The sequence below is a fragment of the Grampus griseus genome (assembly GCF_964374135.1).
Source record: "Grampus griseus genome assembly, chromosome: 9".
NCBI lineage: Eukaryota > Metazoa > Chordata > Mammalia > Artiodactyla > Delphinidae > Grampus > Grampus griseus.
The window spans coordinates 47,712,563-47,733,443 of record NC_139003.1 but is presented as its reverse complement, the minus strand read 5'-3'; the positions used below and the strand labels follow the sequence as shown (position 1 = coordinate 47,733,443).

Here is a 20,881-nt window from a genome sequence, read left to right as displayed (position 1 = left end):
TCCCAACAACAGTGCAAGAGGGTTCCCTTTTCTCCACACCCTCTCCAGCATTTTTGGATGATGGCCGTTCTGACTGGTATGAGGTGATACCTCATTGTAGTTTTGATTTGCATTTCTCTAATGATTAATGATGTTGAGCATCCTTTCATGCGCCTGTTGGCAGTCTGTATACCTTCTTTGGAGAAATGTCTGTTTAGGTCTTCTGCCCATTTTTGGATTGGGTTGCTTATTTTTTGATATTGACCTGCATGAGCTGCTTGTACGATACTTTTGAACAGGCTGATGGTAAGATCACAGACACCATCTGAGAGGCAACTCAAAGGACAGGAGAAGAATATTAGAACAAAATTTCTTTAAATGTCCTTTAAGTCTTGTAAACACACAATGAAAATTAGCATCTGTACTTTTATCAATTCTCCTGATGTATCAATAACATAAAGCAGCCAGGGCTTCCTTGAGTTTGTAGAATGTGTCTGATTAAAGGCAAAGCATGGAACTAACTCAAAACCTTTAAATTCCTATGGCTTCAAAAGTCTTTATCTCAAGGCAAAATGTGAAAGGGAAAAAAGAATGACTAAATCTGTTTTTAGGAACAATCTAATCTGGTCCTTGGAGCTGAAGGCTTCATGGCAGAAGATACATGTCTGGATACAATTCAGTGGATATCAGTTTAAGTTCCTACATCATAAACTTAGTGCTGCTGCAGAATGGGGACCAGAGATGAAACAGTGCCACAAACCATGCCTTTTGGAGCTCACGATTTAGTGAGGAGAAACAGAAATAACAATAATGGAATGAAATAACAATCATGGAATGCTGTCTGCAGTACCTGTCACGGCAGATAATAATAAAAGCATTATCAGCTCATATTTATTAAACGTTTAACATGTTCCAGACCCTGTGCTAGGACTTGCCACTTACTTAGCCTTCCCAACAGCCCTATATGGTAGATAGCACATTTCTCACTTTGCAAATGAGAAAATTATACATTAGTAAGTTGCCCAAAATCACAGAGCTGCCCAACCAGAACCTGAGGTGTCCAATACCAGCGACCACTCCCTCAGCCACCAGAAGGTGTGATGCACAGTGGGAGGATGGGGAAAGTAGGTTCCCTACCGGCAGGTCAGCCCTTTTCCATCCTCTGTAATGTTGGCTCAGAACTGAAGGAAGAAGGGACACAAGATCCATCCCCCAAAGCAGTCCCGAAGCTTTTCTAAAGCTCTGTGTGCCAGGAAAGGGCAGCACAGGGAGTGCTGTCAACCTTCTGAGCCTTGCCAAACAACTTAGGAACCAAGAAGACAAGCACAGAACACTGGGGAAATCAAAGCCTTTGGATTCTTAAGTTAACTTCAGAATAGAAAAGGGGTCATTGCTAACTAGAAGTAGATTCCCCTGTTCTTTGTGGCTAAGTAGAAATCATTTAACTGCTTTTAAGTCTTAATTTCCCCATGTGGCATGCTTATTCATTCCTCACTGGGGACTCCCAAGGTGTGCTTCCCATGATCTCTGGGAGCAACTTCATGTTTATACAGTATTATGATCATTTTAGAGAAAATTTATATCTCTGAACTAACTTTCAAATGCTTTTGGATTTTTTCTATTTCTGATAAAACGTATCTGTGATAATGGATCGCTGTTCACTCGCATCTCCGCCTCTTCCCCTTAGGGAGGAATATATTTCCTCGCCCTATCAGCTCTGTGCCTGGCCAAGTGACTTGATTTGACCAAAGGAATGTTATAGACATGACATGAATAGAGGCCTTTAAATGAGCTTCCCTGGTTTGGTGTGGCACTTGCACTCCAGGGGCCACCATGAAAATAGCATGTGTCCCTCGGAGCTGCTGCCCCTTCAGCCTGGTCCCCAGAATGTGCACATCAGCTGACTTGTGCCTGACCTGAGTAGAACAGTGGACTGGCAGCCTGAAGCTGGGCCACGCAGCTGAATCCAGCTTCTACCAGCAAAACAGTCACCCTGTAGACCAGAGAGCATGAGAATAAGTGCTCAGTAGCTTAGCGTTAGGAGCTACTGAGTTTTGGGATAGTTTGTTATGATGCATTAATGTGGCAGTAGCTGATTAATGCTTCATCATTTTATATTCATTGGAAAGGCTAAATTACAGGTACAAATACATGTATTTCTCAGTATCTCACACTCTTTGATTTTTCCCTTAAAATGTATTAACTGCACAGGCATCCTGTCACCCAAAACACACCATATCTCAATTACTTGAACAAAGATACAGGCACATTAGAATACAGAGAACAGGGTCACGTACTCTCAATAAAAACAAAAGCTCACTTTGACAGTGAAATGTTTATACTAACTTTTCCCCATAAGATGCAGAAGAGGGCTTCCCTGGTGGCGCGGTGGTTGAGAGTCCACCTGCCGATGCAGGGGACATGGGTTCGTGCCCGGGTCTGGGAAGATCCCACATGCCGCAGAGCGGCTGGGCCCGTGAGCCATGGCCGCTGAGCCTGCACGTCCGGAGCCTGTGCTCCGCAACGGGAGAGGCCACAACAGTGAGAGGCCCAAGTTCCACAAAAAAAAAAAAAAAAAAAGATGCAGAAGAAAAACCAGTATCTATTTTTCATGCAAGAGCTACATAAAATACTACCTTTCAGAATAAAAAAAAAGTACTGATGGTGAAATAGTATCTTCAGGCTCAAATCTTCAGGTCTACATAATCTCCCTCAGTAATTTTTCTGTCCTTCCATCAGTATGTTTTAAGTTACTGCTGTCAAGACCATTCTCTCCTCTCTTCACCCCACACCCCCTCTCTCTGCCAACGTTTATATCCACTAAAATCTATACAAGATTTCACGAAGCTCCTGAAGAAAAGTTTTAAGAAATCCATAGGTCCCCAGAGTTTGAAAACTATACCAAACATTATTTTTTTGTGCATCATGATTATTGATCATCCTTTTCACTCCCACTCCAAAATAAAACATCAAACACTAAATGAATTATATTAGTAAAAAATCTTTATCTCAACATGGATTGCAAAATATAAATAGAGCTTTTAGGTTTAAACAAAAAGCAAACTAGATTTGAAGAGATCTTGAGGCCAATTAGGGTTTCCCAGTCTCTACAGGGCTTTGAAGGTGGAAATGGGGTCCTTGAGCTATTTGGATGTTACAAAAAGCATAGTGAAAACTATAACCCTAATAAAGCTACACAACATTCCACAACATCTTTGGGGGCTGGAGTTATTTTAACTCCTTCAGGTGACACTGGCTGACACGCGGAGGTCCCTGACAACTGCTCTTATCCCACCCTCCACCCCCTCCTCCTTTTTCTCTCTGCTCCCACCACCCCAGCCTCCCTGCTGTTCCTCAAGCACACCAGACGCTCCTGCTCTGGACCTGTGCCCTTGCTGGTCCCTCTGCCTGAAACATTCTTCCCCCAGATACCCGAATGGCTCATTCATCCCCTACTTCATTCAGGTCCCTTCCGAGATGCCTCCCTCTACCTTATCTCAAATAGGCCTCTTAGCCTCTCTCTCCTGACTCACTCTGTTTTTCTCCACAGCGTTATGACTGTTTGAAATTATCTTATGTATTTGTGTTTTGTCTGCTTCTCCTGTGAGCACGGACTTTGATTGCATTGTTCGCTACAGTACCCGCATAGTTAGTACTCATAAATATGGATCAACTATATAAATTGAGAGTTTTAGATGTTGCTGCATGAAAATGCAGAAAAACAAAGCATTTAATTACTTACCAAGTCAGGTTGGTTGTTGGACAGAAATCTGTCAAGACTTAGAATCCATGGGGAGGGAGAAGAAAAATAACTAAAGGGACCCTCAGTAATTAAAGAGCTGGAAACCATTTTTAAAGTCAATTATTGATACATCTCATAAGCCTGGACCAGCTGCTTAACTGCATCGGATCCCTGCATACTCTTTAAAGGGGATAACCAGTGGCAACGTATTCTATAGGACTGAAAAGGATTTCAGTCATTGTCAGATACCATTTAGGAATAAAGTATTTTAAATACCCTCTGCAATCAGTAAAAAACTCAACTACTGCCACTCAAGCCTCTAAAACAAGGCCTATCCTGGGACTTTCCTGAGAAGCTTCCAGCATTTGAGTATGTGACATTTCAAGAACTATTATTAAAGAGACGCACAGCCACTTAACGAGAACACGGCATTTTGTTAAGAGTCCTACAGTCATGTCCTTGAATTTCTTCATAAAAGTCCTACAAATCCTTTCGAATGATTCACAATAAACCATCACAAACAATTCATACAAAATCATATCCTGTTTTTCCACTGCTTAGTTGGTACAACATGAAAAAATTGTGTTTTCTGTTTATATAGTTTAATAAACCTCTCTAGACCCCTAAAATGCCTTTTCTCCCAAATAGAAAATATTTATCGAATATGGAAGTCATTTTTCTAATCACATGATCTAACGTCTCAAAAACTTAGATCTAGACAAACAATACTAAATTAAGGCTGGTATATTGTGAAACGGCAAGAATTTGTGTGTGGAATGTTTTAACAGCTCATGGATTCCGACGACCACTCAGTACGACCTATTCAAACACAAACCAAACTCTACCAGGGAAATCGAATCTCACCAAAGATCTCAAAGTAAAAATGCTTAACAAAGAACAGAAATGTATAAGGTTATTTGGATTCACCTTCTTCCATTGTATTATGAAAACAAAGAGGATAGAAGAATCTGAGGAATGTGGCATTGGGAACACCATCATCGTAGATGCAAGAAGACGGTACAATTCTATCAGTATTAACGTTTATGGGGTGTTTTCTGGTTGCCAGGCCCCTCAAATGCATGTTTTTATTTAATCCTCATAACAGCACTGAGATAAATACTGACTTTCCTCATCTCACAGAAGCTGAGGTCGAGAGAAATTAAATAATTTGGCCAAGGTCACACAGGCAGTGGGACTGGAGGCAGCGCCCCTGACCACCCTACAGAAACGCCTCCACACGGCTTCCTCCAGAGGCAATGAAGGGAACTCACTGGAGAGTTTTCTTCTCTTCAGAATTCTCCAGAGTTCCAACAGCTAACGCACTACGTGTGTGTGGTATCTCACTACACCTTGAGATACGTTCTATTACTCCCATTTTAGAGATGAAGAAAATGAGGCACAGAGAGATTATATCACTTGACAGAAGGAGCAAAGCCAGGATTCCAAGTGAGGCCAGCCAGCTCCAGGAACCCCAAGCTGAACTGCTGCTCCAGGGCTGTGCTCTAAACCCCTCCTGGCCAAGTTCTGTTGCCTGCTCATGACTTTAAATCACCATGGATTCTTCATCTATGGAATTAGCTAATCAGACTAGATCAACTCTAAGTTTCCTTCCAGTTTTCTAGTGGTACGATATTCAATCCATCTGCAAAAGGTTTTTTTCTTTCTTTGTCGTGAAGAAAACACCTAGGATAGAGTTTTTGAGTGGTCCTTTTTCTCCCCAAAGGAGGGAAATACCACTGAAAATGATCCTAATACACTTTCAAAACTAAGGCTCATTTTTTAGAATTTGGTATAAAAGAAAAATGATAAATTTTCATATTAAAAAAAGTCAACCATTTCACAAAGAGAGATGAGGAAAAAATATATGTTCTTTCCATTACACTTTACGCAGTTTGCATAGCTTCCCTGCTGGAAATAATGGTCTTCAAAGTTTACTCTGCATCTCAGCATTCACATGAACTCCATTATAAACACAGGGTCCATCCTTACAATCTCTCATTAAATACAGTGATTAGGTAAGATGCAGTAGTTTTCTCGTACAATGTTTTAAAACCCATCTGTATTAGTTGCAAACATTTAAAGATAGATTTCACATAAAAATCTTAATTCCCAGCTTCTAAAAGTAGCAGTAATAATAATAATTATAATAACAGAACCTGCGGACAAAGGCCCTGTACTCCGACCTGGGAGCACCGAGCTGCAGGTCAGTGAAGCAAGGGCTCTCTGGTTGGCCAGAGTTCCCTCTACTCCAAATTACACTGAACTTGGTCAGTTCACTCATACATTGTGTCCTGAGGATATCTGGGTTTGAGACGCTTAGGCCACAAGGTCCCCAGTTTGAGCATTTCCGCTCTAACTACATACCTGAGTTAGTATCAGGTCTTCATACTCACCTATATTAAATGCTTGCCTCCAGTAAAACTAAAAATTACACCTATTAGAATGGAAGCCCAAAAAGGTTACAGCTCTTTAAAAGTTTGATTCCTTTTTAACACTCCCTAATCCTCACAATGTTAATTATTTCATTAGTGTAAGCCACTGGGTTCCCAACCTTGGCAACATAATAGATTCAACTTTGAAGTGTTAGAAACACAGATGCTCAGACCCAGACCACCTCTGGTCAAGCACATCAGAAGGTCTGGGGGTGGAGCCCGGGCATCCTTATTTTTTCCAGGTTCATCCAAGTAACTCTGTTCTTGTTGAACACTACTGATGTAAACTCTACTGCTATACAGGGTGTGACTTATAAATCAATAAGACTGACTCCCACAGATAAGAAACATTCTCATTACTTTTCCAATATATATGACAGACACTTAAGATGCTATCGTCTTTCCAGGTTTTGACAAAATATCATTTCTTTATTCTAACATCTGAAATGAAAAGCACATATAACTTAACATCTCTTGATCAAATTTTTTGGTCTGATGTTTGCATATTTTTACAGCAAACATTTTGGTGTGGGCCCCTGAAAGTGCTGAAGTGAAGCCAACATACAAACGGGAGTTTCCAGCCCAAACAGAACACTGAAACGCATTAACTTAAGTCACACACTGTCAACCATTGGGTTGAGTTGGTGCCAAACTCCAGACGTCTAGTGTCAGAAATATTCTATCAAAAGATCTACTCGATAAAGATCTAAAATCTAAACTATCTATAAATTACTTGGGGCCTGTGTGGCACCTGCTGGGAGTCCTGAAAAGGAGTTTTAGCCCACAGACACACCAGCCTGTCAGATACCCCAACAACAGATTAGCTCCACAAGGACAGAGGCCTAGAAAAGTTCATCTGGAATTTTAGAGGTGAAAGCTTTCCGTAATACATATTTAGCTTGAATTTACAAAAAAGCTTCAAAAGCCCCAACACCTTTATTTGATGTTTGATACCTAAGGAAGCATGGGCATAACTTACACTTATTTATGCTTATTACCATGCTATTCCGTTTACTTAACAGTAAGCTGTATAAATATGACTCTATAGATTCCCCTGCTTTTGCCATTTCTTTTTTTTTTTTTTTTTAACGCGGGCCTCTCACTGTTGTGGCCCCTTCCGGACGTGCAGCCTCAGCGGCCATGGCTCACGGGCCCAGCCGCTCCACGGCATGTGGGATCTTCCCGGACCGGGGCACGAACCCGTGTCCCCTGCATCGGCAGGCGGACTCTCAACCACTGTGCCACCAAGGAAGCCCTGCCATTTTTTATATAATTATGCCATGTATTGAGAATCAGGCAGCTAAATTAGCATTCGAGAGACTTTCACTGAATGATTTAGGTAAGAAAAGGGGGGCTTCAATTTTTAAGCCCAGATGTGCTCCTGCACCAGCCGTTCGAGGTCTGATGATACAGAAATGTGACCTAAAGTGTGCAGTCAGTGCCACCAGGGAAATGTCCATCAGGGAGGGCTCTAAACACATGCCAAGAGGTCAGGGCTCGTAATTCACAATGTTTGTATAGCTGGGTCCAGTTAGGTATCATTGGTCCAAACAGATTTTTAAAATAATGCACATGAACATAATGACATTATTTTAATTTTGAAAATCTAAAGTAAAAGAGAAGTTTGTAAGTGTTTACAGTGTTAGGTATTATGTTTGAAAAGAGTCTTCCACCCCCACATAAATAAGTATCGGTAAAGGAAAGAAAACCAGTCAGCATCTTTAGACAATTCAGTAATTATAACCATTTTAGAACTGCCAAATTATTGTTTTCATTACTGTTACTGTGATGCTGGGATGCTCATGGACTCTCCTAACCTACATAAACATTTTCTTAGAAGCCTTGAAACATTTGTTCCCTTTGGAAATGCAGCCATTCTGTGTGTAAGACACTTAGGTATACAACAGCCTTCTATTAAAATGCAAACATCTCATAAAAAGTCACAGTTTATAAAGAGCAAGTGCTAAGGTATATGGGGACACCCGAGAGCAAAGCCTGTCTCTCACTCCCCTGAGCATTTTACTGGCTGTGTACTTCATGCTGGGTTATTTGGTCTAGGTCTTGATCTGTTTCTTATGCCAAATGGGACTCATATTGAATTCTTAAGCAATGCGTATAAAGCAGCTAACCAGTGCATCACTAGTGGACACGTAATGATGGTAGTTATTGTTACTATTTTATATAAATAAGATTGTCAGAACTGTCCAGGTGGAATCAGGATTCAAAATCCAATTCTGTCTAGCTTCACAGCCCCAGCTTCTCCCCACTGCAGCCCCTGGCCTCCCTTACACCAAACATCCCTGGCAAAGATGTGGAAGGGATGCAAGATACTTTTTTGTCCTAGCATTGTTTAAGTCCTAGAATGTTCTAGACAACAAAATACGGTAGGTCAGGCAAAAAATGACTCAACTAAGCTTCGTAATATTCTCAATCTGGAAAAGGATTAACCAAGTTCAATTCCCAAGTGTAAAAATAAAGAAGTGGATTTCCTTTTCAAATCTCCCTTTTAAAAAAAAAAAAGTCTTCTTAAAATGTCCTTAATATAAACTACCCTAAACTAATTACATAACTAGTGTCTGTATGTGTGCCATTAACATATACACATAAACAAATAAATATGTAAGTCCTCACGTATGCACACCTCCAGAGATGATTAGCTTCAAAAATGCTTTTCACTGCCGAAAGTTCCCTTTGTAACTTATTCTTCCACAGCCCAAGACGTTTCTTGATTTTTATTTTCATTTCATTTCTGAAAACACTCCTTGAGGAAGATGCTAGGAGGATGGCAAGGCCCAGTCCTACAGAAAGGGGCCAAGTTTCCGGGGGAGGCAAAGTCCATAGGTGGCTACCATAAAGTACGGTGCACACAATTCTGGCAGAGACATGAGCCAACGCTACAGCACAAAGAAGGAAGGACCAGTTATGATGATGCTATTTACTGAGGGAAATGTTTGTTTTTTAATCTTACCAAAATAAACAAGCATTCTAGTCATATTTCACCAGATAAGGTATTTAACTAACATGGTAGCATATTAACTCAAAATTAGAAGGCGGTACTTCTAGGATAGAAATGTCTAATTCATAGCTTGCTGTGAGGGTGAATCAGATACTGTATGAAAATTGTTTAGAACTGTATCTGGCACATAGTAATGACTCTCTAATTAGTACTAAGAAATGGACCCAAGTTTTACAGGGCCTGCAGCTTTAGACCCTGTTTATGAAAAAAACTGCAACATTATAAATACAAAATGCTTAGAAAAGTGATTATTTAGATTTTAAAAAATCGCAGCAAAATACAAAGTTTTAAAGCTGACATTACCAAAACACCACAAAATCGAAATTCAGGAAAAGAACCCAGTATGTGAATTAATTTATCACCTGAAACACTGCTGTAAATACTTCTTTGGGGCTGCACACTCTTGATTACTTCTCCTATGACAACGACTCATATTAATATCATTTTCTATACGGCACAAAGATAAATTGGTCTTTCCTCAAGCATGGGTGATCAAAATTTATTTTTAATTATTGATAATTCAGAAAAGTTACTTTTAGCCTCATAGCTCTTTATGATGCCATATAAATTTTTAGGATTGTTGTCAAATTTGTAAACACTTATTAATTTTCTTTCACATGTGAGCCACAAGAGTTCAGGGCATTCCAAGTCTCCTTGTGCACTGACTAACTTTAAATATTTTTTGTACTGATGACACTCAGTAATCAGTTTGCTGTGTGTTTTGTTGTCACTGATATGTGTTTACGTATGTGTGTTTCTACACATTTACACACTCACGTCAAACAAGAAACTTAAACACGGAATTCCCATTAAAAAACATGGTGCGTTTATAAATGTATATTTGCATTATTGAGTATATCCCTAACAGAAAGAACTTCCATGTCAAAGACACTTAGATGAGAACTGAATCTTCTACTTACAATTTTATACATCTAGTAAGTAGAAGAATTTTCCAGACTAGCTTCTGGCTCCATGCCATATTCAAACCACATTCCCACCAGCAGAAGTCATAGTACAGATTCATGCCGCAATATTAACCCGTCCCTGCCCCTTTTTGTACAGACCCTAGGTGAGCTGGCACATTGGCACATCCCCAGGTGGACGACATTCCTGGGAAGTGATTCCTACCCTAGGATGGCTAGGAATAACTTAACTAGACACAGAGACGACTGTGAACTGAATAAATGCATCCCACTCAACCCAAACTAAAAGTGTCCCCAATTCAACTGCCCCTTAGCTATATCTCAGAAACACTCTCAATTCCGATGTCACTGAATCCAAGGAGAAATGTTACAGAAGGGAAGTCAGAGTGGAAAAGGATAATGTTACCCGACTGCTGTTAAAATCTTACACCCTACAAATTTTACAAGTTATGATGTCATCCATGAATGCATGGCTGTGTACACTGGTGGGCTCCTCTAGGGCCTTGGAAAGGGCTGGGTGAACCCAAGCAATATATTCAGAAATGGTAAAACATATACTGTACAAGTGAGGGGCCCTGGGGCTTGCAATTCATTAGCTTCACAATAAATCTGCCTCTGTGGTCCCGATTATTCTTCCTCATTTATCTCAGTCTGTACATGTCTGGTCTCTCCAAATAAATTTCAATCCTTTGGAAACAGGAAGTACAGTCCTAAGTACTGTAGATAGAAAATACTCAAAAATGTTTGTGGTAGTCCTCACTATGCACAGTGATCTAGGGAGAGAGAGAAATGTATATATATCCACCTATAAATACACATATGTATATATGTATACATATATCTGTGTGGTGTATATACACATAGATATATAAATACACACATATACATACGCCATTTATGTATGCATTATATATGTATTTGTATTATATATTTTATATATATAACATTTATCTACACATTATGTATATATATTAATTCTATATATGTATAATACCAAAGAAAGAGTGAGTCTTTTCAAATTAACAGCATGGTATCCAGATCTTGTCCCTTCAAGGAGGTCTATCTCAGAAGAAAGGCACTATTAGAGCCTGGCAGACAGAGAACAGGGCTTCCTTTAGGAGGCCAGTGGGTGAGCCAGGCCATCAGGAGACTATCAATGCTCTCTAGTGCTGGACAGAGAGTCTGTAGTTAGTGACCCAAAAGAGGCACTTTGACGTCTGCCAAAGTGGAGAGAGAGTTATTGGGAAGACTTCATCCTTAAAGAGAATATCCATTAATCTGGTCTGTGCTTGCAGCTGGACTTTAAAAAAAATAGGTGAAAACTACTGCATGATTACAGTGCTTAGTGCAAGGGGAAAATATAATTTTCTTTCAACTGATTTAGCATATTAAATGAAAGCCTTTTTTTAAAGAAACATATAATAAGTTTCTGACATTTGCAGTTTCCGATTTTCAAATTCTAAATAAAACAACATCTGCTATTCAAGAATAACACTTTAGCCAGGTCAGTATGGAACAAATCTATTATCTCGTCATGAAACAAAATGTATTATCTGCAATCCAGCAAGTACTGATGTTTCTTCAGTAGTACCCAGTCTGTACCATGTCTGCACTGTTAAGATCTGAGGGCAGGGGTAAGGATGGGGTGCGGAGGGAAACCTAAGGACATGCGGGGTATGATTCTTGTGCTAAAAGCAAAAGCTGGAAAAAAAAAGGGAGGATTTTTAAGGGCTTCAATAGTATTGTGCCCTGTCTCTCAGACCTCAGTCTAAAACTCAAGGCCTTTGGCTTCCAGACAGTCCTAGGAAAGCCCCTCTCATCACGTATCACCAGCCTGCTCCAGTCTGGAGGCTTCTTCCCTGTCATCAACAGAAGAATCGGGTTTTCTGAAAACAGCTGTCAGTTTGCACTTCTAGAATTGTCAAGGTGGGAAATGTCACCAAAATAATTGCACTCTAAGGGAAACTAGTTTCCAAAGAACACGAATGCTTCTGTCAAGTTAGTTGGCTGTAGGCAAGAGTTTTTCTGTCTGTGCGTTTCAGTCATACATCAGAAAACATGGACAGGAGAAAACAATCAAAAACTTGTGAAACTTATGAGACAGGATGTTCACTAGCAAGGTTTTATAAAGGGTGATTTGACTGCTTTCAGGTGACAATTGGGCAAATGGAAAAGCCACTAAAGATGGTGTTTTGGAGGAAGTTTTACATTTAGGGGTCCCCCACTGGGTGGTGTGTGCACACATGTGTGTGCGCCCACTCATGCACACACACGCACTTAAAATCTCCCTGGCTCTCTACCTGGGACCTTCTAGTGAACCATGGGAGGGATTAACAGGGCATCCTGCCACCAAGCCACAGGGTACAGGCAAAGAGCAGGGCGGGCAGTGACAAGCCTTTAATTCATCCATTTATTCATTCAGTCATTCCTTCTCTCCCCAGGAAATGCCCTCGTGGGAATGTGCCCACAGCCCCAAGGCACAGTGCCTCTTTCTAGTCTTGGGTTTTTTTTCAACTAAACGCAGGCCACAAGGAAAGGCCATGTTGGAAGCCGCTGGCCTTGACACCACTTCCTAGTCCACAGCGGCAAAGGCCTTTGCCAGAGTCTAAAGTACCTCTGGCCACACGGAAGAGAAGGTGGCCAGAGGCTGCAACCCCAACGCTGGACTGTGGGTGTCCCATTTCTGACTCTCAGTCTTTCCTGGGACAGGCCTGGTGATTTTATATAGTTGTAGGTGGATACCACCCACATTCTATTAACCTCTAATGTAGACCTTCATAGGATTCCAACATACTTACTTAGCAAACACATAAAATGGCAAGAAACTGGATGACGTACATAACTTACTACTACTGAAGTAAGTGAGTACTTTACACATAGTAGCTCACTTAACCCTCATCAGCCACTCCACGGGGTAGGCGCTGTTATGAGCCTCATTATACAGAAGATGAAACTGAAGCTCAGTGTGGTTAAGTCATCTGTCCTTAGTCAAACGGCTGACAAGTGGCAGAGATGCATATTCCAAACCAAGCAAACGGGGTTCACCATGGGGCCTCCGAGATGATCCTCATCTCAAGGGGTCAGAGTTACTTCCTGAAGGAGGAAGCAGACCGGCTGGGGGTGGAAGGGGAGCAGGGCCAGGGCTGTCTAGCTCTTCAGCTGTCTGGCAATTTGGCACAAGCCCAGGTCTGCATACCCGTCTGAAATTCAAATTCCAGCTCACACTTATCAGTCACGGAAACTTAGGCGAGTTAAGTAATCTTTCTATGCCTCAGTTTGCTCACCTATAAAGTGGAGATAATAAGGGCCTACTACATATCATACACCCATCTATTTAGTATACAGTAGCACAGCTTTAAGATAATGCAAATTTTTACCAAACTGTCCTTGGAGCCAAATCCTACATTATTGATAGTAACTACCTTATTTTTCTTTCCAGAGACTTTGACCTTTATTAATTAGATGGTTTACAAATCTATCCTACGAAATGAAGCAGCATGGATTTATTACCCGGATTTTAGAGATGAGGTGACTCACAAGAAGAAACCTGCTGACATTCAGGGTCAAGACCCAACCAAGTCATAGCTACTGCAAGCCACCATTAGGCAACAATGCTCCACTTCCTTATGGGGCCCCGACAGAAAAGTCTTAGTCAAGAATAGCAAAACTGGGCTTCCCTGGTGGCGCAGTGGTTGAGAGTCTGCCTGCCAATGCAGGGGACGCGGGTTCGTGCCCCGGTCTGGGAAGATCCCACATGCCGCAGAGCAGCTAGGCCTGTAAGCCATGGCCGCTGAGCCTGCGCATCCGGAGCCTGTGCTCTGCAACGGGAGAGGCCACAACAGTGAGAGGCCCGTGTACCGCAAAAAAAAAAAGCAAAACTGAGGCTCCCAACATCTGGGGAAAGTTCTAAATGACCTGCTCGTTTAGTACCATCACAAGAATAACCGAATCTGGTCAAATCTGTGTTTCAGTTTAAGAGGTGCAAGTTGCATTCTTGTTCCCTCTGCCTGGACCTTAATGTTCCCTGTTTGTCCTCATGGCTAACTCCCTCACTTCTGTCAAGGTTTTGGCTCACCTATCAGCTTCTCAGTGAGGCCTATACTGGCCAACCAAGTGGAAATTCCAACACTTCATCTCCCAATCCACCTTAGCCTGCTCTAATCGGTCTCTTCCATACCACTAACCACCTGCCAACATACTATATAATTTACATCTTATGCTGACTATTTATTGTCTATCTCCCACCACTAGAACATAACCTCCCCAAAGGTTGGGATCTTTGTTCACCAAAATATACCAAGTGCCTAGAACTGTACCTGGTACAAAATTGGTGCTCGATATCTATCAGTATATAAATAAAAATCAAAATGCTTTTGATTCTTACAAATGTACCAAATAATCAAATCTAGTAAGAATGATTAAACAGTTGTCTTTCTCAGACCAAAAGCCAAAGACTTCACAGCACTGGGATGCACAGACGGAGCAGACATCTCATGAGTCTGTGACATGACCTTCAGTGCTAAATTTAGGGCTCTCAGTGTTTCTATGATTCCTAGTTACCAGTTCAACTTCACCTACCTAGGATGTGTATGTCAAGAGTGTTTCTACAAACTCAAGTATTTACTCACAATAAGAAGCAAACAAATCCTGATCAGCTTTTCCCATCTCCAGGAAACAAAGCCAGGTTATGAATGAACTGACAGTGAAGCTGATGGAGAAACACTTCACACCTGCAGGGCTGTGGGATTTCTAGGCAATTTAAGTTGAGGGGGAAGGGTTTTAGTTGGGGTACCCAGCTTGTGCACGGAGACAGGTGCTCCAGGACTAAACCAGCAATGAAATGCAAGGAAGAAAATGGGACCTCAGGTGCAGCACTCCTCCAACAGAAAGGAAAAGAGCTAAAACAGATGATGGTGCAAATCACACTTCCTTTGGCTCTACAGCCCCAAATCCTCGTTCCTAATGGGTATGGATAATTGGTTAACAACAAGAACTGAGTGTACACGTATAACAGCTACTCTCAAATTAATGCACTTAATTAATCTGAACTAAGCAATACAGTTATAATGAAAACTATGGGCTTTGTACACTAAAGGCCTTGAAAAATCTGTCATGCAAGAAATATGCCATATTCCCATCTGTAAACCTTCATTTCATTACTGCTTAAGGATTTTGACTAGTGGTTAAATGGTAATAACTCAGAAAGGTCAAGATGGACCTGTTACTTGAGCACATCTCTAATACTCCTATAATTGCTAAATAACAAACTCCTTGAAAAAATTAAAGATAATATTAACATATATCTTAGTAGTCTTCATGCATCATTTTAATGTGGCCACTTGATGACAAAGACTCAGAATTGGTAAATCAATCATTAAAAATAACAATCTCTCCAAAAATTTATAGACTGACCCACAAACAATAAATTCCACTTAACAATACATGTAGTATAGAACATTCACCAAATGCTTTATCTGGTATATTTTCACTCATGTCCCTTCATCGGAAGTGTATTTACATGACACTGCCTACTAAGTAGGTTGTTTTTATTCTTCTTGAGGTCAATTCTTATTTCTTTCTGCATATGGGGCTGTCTTTGAAAGTAAGGGGCCTCTCCTCAGTTAAGGTACAGAATAGTTTCACTTGGTCTCTTCAGCCAGGGAATTCTAAGTGTTTGTTCATCTAACATTTACTTTCCATAAAGTTTTCTGATGTCAAACTAATTCCAAAGTATAGTAATTGTTAGCCGCGCCTCCAAATTCACCTAAGTCATAGCTACTGTTATAAATTTAAATGTTCAATATTTTCACTAAGAGAAAAACACTAGCCCTTTGGGGGTGACCATCACTTAAAAGTTTTACAAAATTTATGGACCACTTAACCCTCTTAAAAATGTTTGCACGATACTAAAAACAATTTCTACAAACTTAAAGAATTTGTGATTCACCAATAGTTTTAAATTATCTAACTGATTACAGACTTAAACCCTCAAGAAGGATAACTGTCTTTAACACATTTTAATAAATATAATTTTATTTTCTTTTAACCAGCTAGTCCAAGTAGGCAGGCAATGTGGGGAAATTATTACTTACATTAATTACAGTTTATCCTAAAATAACTGTGAGTGAATGGGATATGCAATGACAGCCTTCCCTAGGTCAGGAAATGTTATTTATATAGTTATATAATACATATTTATTATATTTATATTTTTTATTTATTATTGAAAGTAAGAGAAACAACTTCAACTAACAAAATTTCCATTGGAGCTTTGCATTACTGGAGTTTTAGTATTATTTTAAACTACCCATCATGAAAAATCTGATTTATCCTTTAAGCACCTTCAGTTATTACTATTCAATCATGATGATGAATCAGCAAATATGTTACTGCATTAAACTGCTTTTAAGACTACCAAAACTTCCCTAGCTCTCTGTCACACCTTTATCAGAGGAGATGGCAGAAGTTATTACACGGATGTTTTAAAACTTCGTAAGTTTCAAAACCTGGACAATTACTCATCCAGATTATGTTTTGAAAGATGGTTTGTAGACATTTTCAATGAGTATTTCCCGTTCTGGATGTCCCATCATATACCCATTCTAAACTAGCATTCAACGTTTATTAAGCACTCACTGTGTGCAAAGAGAAAGCATTATACTAAGAGAAGGAGCTTAAGGCTCGGCCTCATTTTATTCGTGCATAAATACACAGCAGTCGTGATTTATTCTCTCAACTTTGTAGAAACGTGAGCTGCATCCACATGGCAAAATCCATAGCATTCATTGGGAAATGACTTTCTGGGGGCAATTCACAGGTTCTCTGGATTAGGCAGCCCCGTTGGGGCATCACGCGGGCCCTTCATCTTCCAGCCCACACAGGACAACTCGTGGGCTCCGGCCACACCTTCCGCAGGTGGCTGGATCGCCCGAACCACACGAACCCGACCCATCTCTCCTCGCAGCAGCTCCGGATAGGAGCATGGAAACGTGTGCAAGGGCTTCTGCTAATTAAAGGACTTGTTGAAAGGCCCCGGGGTCTTGGGCAGGAAGAGAAAGCAGCCGCCCCGCGGGGTCCCCCTCCCCCCCGGCCACCAAGTCCCCGGCGCCCGGGGCGCTGCGCAGGCCGCCGCTGCGGATACCCGGCGCAGCCGGCGCACCTCGGGCCTAGCACCATTTGAAAGGCAAATCTCAGAGCCGGAGCGCATTTAAATGCCCTGCCCCGGGTCCTGGGGGACGGCTCTCCAGCGGACGCAGCCGCAGGGGCCTCCGGGGCGGCGCGGCCCTGGGCGCTGGGCGCGGCCCGCGGGCGCACCCGGGACCTCAGCCCGCAGCGCCCCGGCAACCGCGCCAGGCCGGGTCAGAAGCGGGCGCCCTCAGGCCAGCGAACCCTGCCGCCGCCGGGGGAAAGAGCAAGCGCCGCGTCCTCCGGCCGCGGCTCCGGCCCCCTCCCGACGCACCACACCTAGCAACCAGCGCTGACAGGACGCAGTGGCGGCGGTGCCGGGAGGAGGAAGCGGAATGGCTGCCGCGGTGGAGCCACCCCCGCCCCCCCGCTCCCACCTCCCAGCGCCTGCAGCCGCCGCCGAGCCCTGACAGCTCGAGCCCGGGCGGAAGCGGCGGGCGGCTGGCAGCGCCCGCCCCCAGCCGCCCCCAGCCGCTCCGACCACCCGGGCCAACTAACTCCGCGCTCCTGCCCAGAGCCGGCCGGTCGCCCCGCCAGCCCCGCCGCGCCCTCCGCCCCGCGCCGCATCGGTCCCTCCCCCCGCCGCCCCCTCCACCGCGCAGCCCCACTCCCACCACTTCGCCGCGGGCGCGCACGCCCCTCGGAATCCCCCAGCCCGCCAGCGGCACCTCGGGGCGCCCGCCCCTCCCCCTCCCTCTCCCCCAGCCCCACCCTGCCCCCATCCCCACCGCACCTCGCGCCTCCGCATCCCGCCACCCCCATGCCCCGGGCTCCCACACACCCTCCCCGCCCCGCCGCCGCCTTCCTCCCTCCTGACCACCCCTGGCCATTCTGGGGTTCTCGCCTGGGCAGGAGTTTCCGCGCGCCGGGCACCCCCGCCCACCCCCGGGCCATTTACCGATGTGGTTGTCTTCGATGTGCTCGATGAGGTCGGCCAGGGTGGGGAAGTGGAGTCCGCAGCCCCCGAATCGGCAGGTATTAGAGAAGAAGGAGGCGGCGGCGATGCCTGTCATGGTGCTACATCGAGAGCCCCCCTGGTGTCGGCTCAGCCAGCGCCGGGCGGGCGGAGGGAGGGAGGGAGGCAGGGTGGGGTGAGGAGAGGAGGGGCTGGGGGAGGGGGAGAGAGGCGGGGTGAGGGGAGCGCAGAGGACCGGACGGAGGGAGAGGGGGCGAGAGCGATGGAAGGATTGCGAGGAGAGATCGGGAGGCAGAGGGGAGGGGAGGCGGCGGCGGCGGCGGCGGCGTCGGGAGCGGCGGGGGGAGAGGCGGGGGGAGGGTGGGGGTGGGAGTGAGGCCGCCGCAGCTGGGAGGAGGGACCAGGGCGCGCGGCAACAGCTGTGCGGCCCCAACCTCCGCCCCTGGACCGAGGCCTCACCTGGGAGCGCCTGCCACCAACTTTATCTCACTCGGCCTGCCCTTCACAGTTGGTAATACGTGCAATCTGTTTGGAGCCTCCTTGGTTATGTGTATTACATTCCTGGTATATATACATCTATTAATTACACTTACCTCCCTGCAGTGAGAACTCAGGGAGTTACCCAGGCCCCTCTCAGGGACATTTGTTTGCACCTGGCCACCTGTCTAGGTTTGACACTGACATTCACAGGGGACCCAGGAAAGGTAATTGTGTGCAACTTACTCCTTAAACCTTCTTTTAAAAAAAGCCCATTTTCTCTGGAGGTTTGTACTAATTGATTTTAATGAAGTTTCCCTCTAGGCCAGAAGAAAATCTTAGCTTTATTTAAATTTCAAAATAGAGTGCTTGATTGTCAAGTGCATTTGCCTGTGTTTTACATGTGTACCGCGTTTGTAATACTCCCTGCTCCTTTTGGGAAAATGAAAACTAATTTCATTTCCCCAAATTATAATATCCCACTGCCCCATCTCAGGTCTGGGGATTAATCCATCTGTCTCCCTGGGAGCAAAACTATCACAGCAGAAAGGACAGTGCATTGGTGAAGGCTAGAAGGAGTAGAAACAGGGTCAAGGGACATACTTTCTCTTCATTTAAAAGAGAGAGATCCTTCCAATCAATCTAGATTACACCATCCTGTGAGCATTTAAACCATAATGTTAACCAGTTAAGCATTTAGGCTGAATCAGGTAGCTTCTCTGAAACCAACATTTTGCTAAGAATCAATTACCTCCTCGTCCCCACCCCCACCCCCAATTTCACTGGTATTTTACCTTTAAAGCTTGCATTCTCCAATAGCACTTTTACAGTTGCCTACATATTACCAGTAGTTTATGATGCAACAGTGCATTTTTTCATTATGCAAGTATACTGAATTTAGCATTTTTCTTCAGGACAAATTTCACTTACCCTCTGGTGCAGACACATAGAGAAATAGTATTCCCCTGTCCATAAACTATATTCATCCCTAGTGTTATTTCTAGTAGGCTTCTTAATTCTTTTCATAGAGGAAAGGCACCACAAAAAGTTTTACAATCTGACAGTCACAGCAATTGGGGGTGATGAGTGCCCTCACCCATGGCATTTCCTCTTTTCGAGCCCATCTCTTCTGTCTGCCAGCTCACAAGGTTAACAACTTGTGCTGAGATGAGAGTTGGGTTGGGTGAGGCTCGGGTAGTGGTATGGCTGAAGTTTAGTTTGGTGCCAAGAATGATTTCCTGGGCCCACTTGGGGGTGGAGACAGGGCCCGGGTGGGCCTGATAACGAGCCAGGGACCCAGTTGGCGGGAGACTGGAGCCAGGGCCAGACAAGGGTCTAAAGAGCAGGAGTAAGAATTCTAGCTCTTGAATTAGAATTTTGGCAGCTGTGCAGTGCATTCAGCTGCCCAGTCTGGGAAGGCCTTCAGCTAAGAGCAGGCAGAACACACACCACACCGAGTAACAGGACAGGGAAATGCAGTGCAAAAGCTTCAGCCAAAACGACGCCAAAACAGGTTCCCCCTAGAGATGAGTGTTAGGGACCCCCACCATGAGGCAGCATCGAGGAAGCAAGGAAGAATGGAGAGCTTTGGAGAAGTAGCAACTTTGTCCTCTGGAGGAGAAACTGTCCGTGTGGAATTATTAACTCCAGAGAGAGTGCGAAGAGGAACAGAGGTAGTTCAGGCAAGAGAGCTCAGAGATGGAAAGTGCCAGAAATGTGCAGATGAAAGATGAAGGAAGTAAAGGGACTGGGTTTCACTAATGTTTAAGTCTCCACTACCTGCTATGAGTTTCAGTATTCCTAAAATAAAACCTTCACAGGCCACATTTAATAAACAGAATTTTTAAAATGAAACAAGCCAAAATAACCTATAAAATGAATCAAAATTTTGATTTTTAAGATTAAAATTTTTTTCTTTATCTTGGGCAATTATTAATATTTTGAAAGGACTCAATTTATTTTGCATAAAATAACCCACTCTAATTCTTCATCTGTGAACTGAAGCTCTGCTTATATGACACACTGCTCATCCTATTTTTTTAAAATCTGCACACTGTAGGCATTTCTGGCCTTTGTATTAGATACATAATCATGGTCTTTTAGATCTGGAAGATACTCTGGCCAGCAGACCCACGGGCTTTATAGATATGGTACACTGAGGCCAGAGGCATGGAGTGAGTTCTTTCCATGTACACACAGCCAAGTTTCCTC

General features: G+C 43.4%; 1 protein-coding gene across 4 annotated transcripts in view; it reads right to left on the bottom strand.

Annotated features, from left to right (window-relative positions):
- Positions 1-18,309, bottom strand: part of JAZF1 (JAZF zinc finger 1) — a 337,637-nt gene extending 319,328 nt beyond the window's left edge. For all 4 annotated transcript variants that reach the window (XM_082661958.1, XM_082661959.1, XM_082661961.1 and 1 more), the window contains exon 1: positions 18,176-18,309. In XM_082661958.1, coding sequence (XP_082518084.1) covers positions 18,176-18,290 — 115 coding nt within the window. In that variant the 5' untranslated portion in view covers positions 18,291-18,309. The remainder of the gene's footprint in view (positions 1-18,175) is intronic.
- Positions 18,310-20,881: the final 2,572 nt, after the last annotated feature.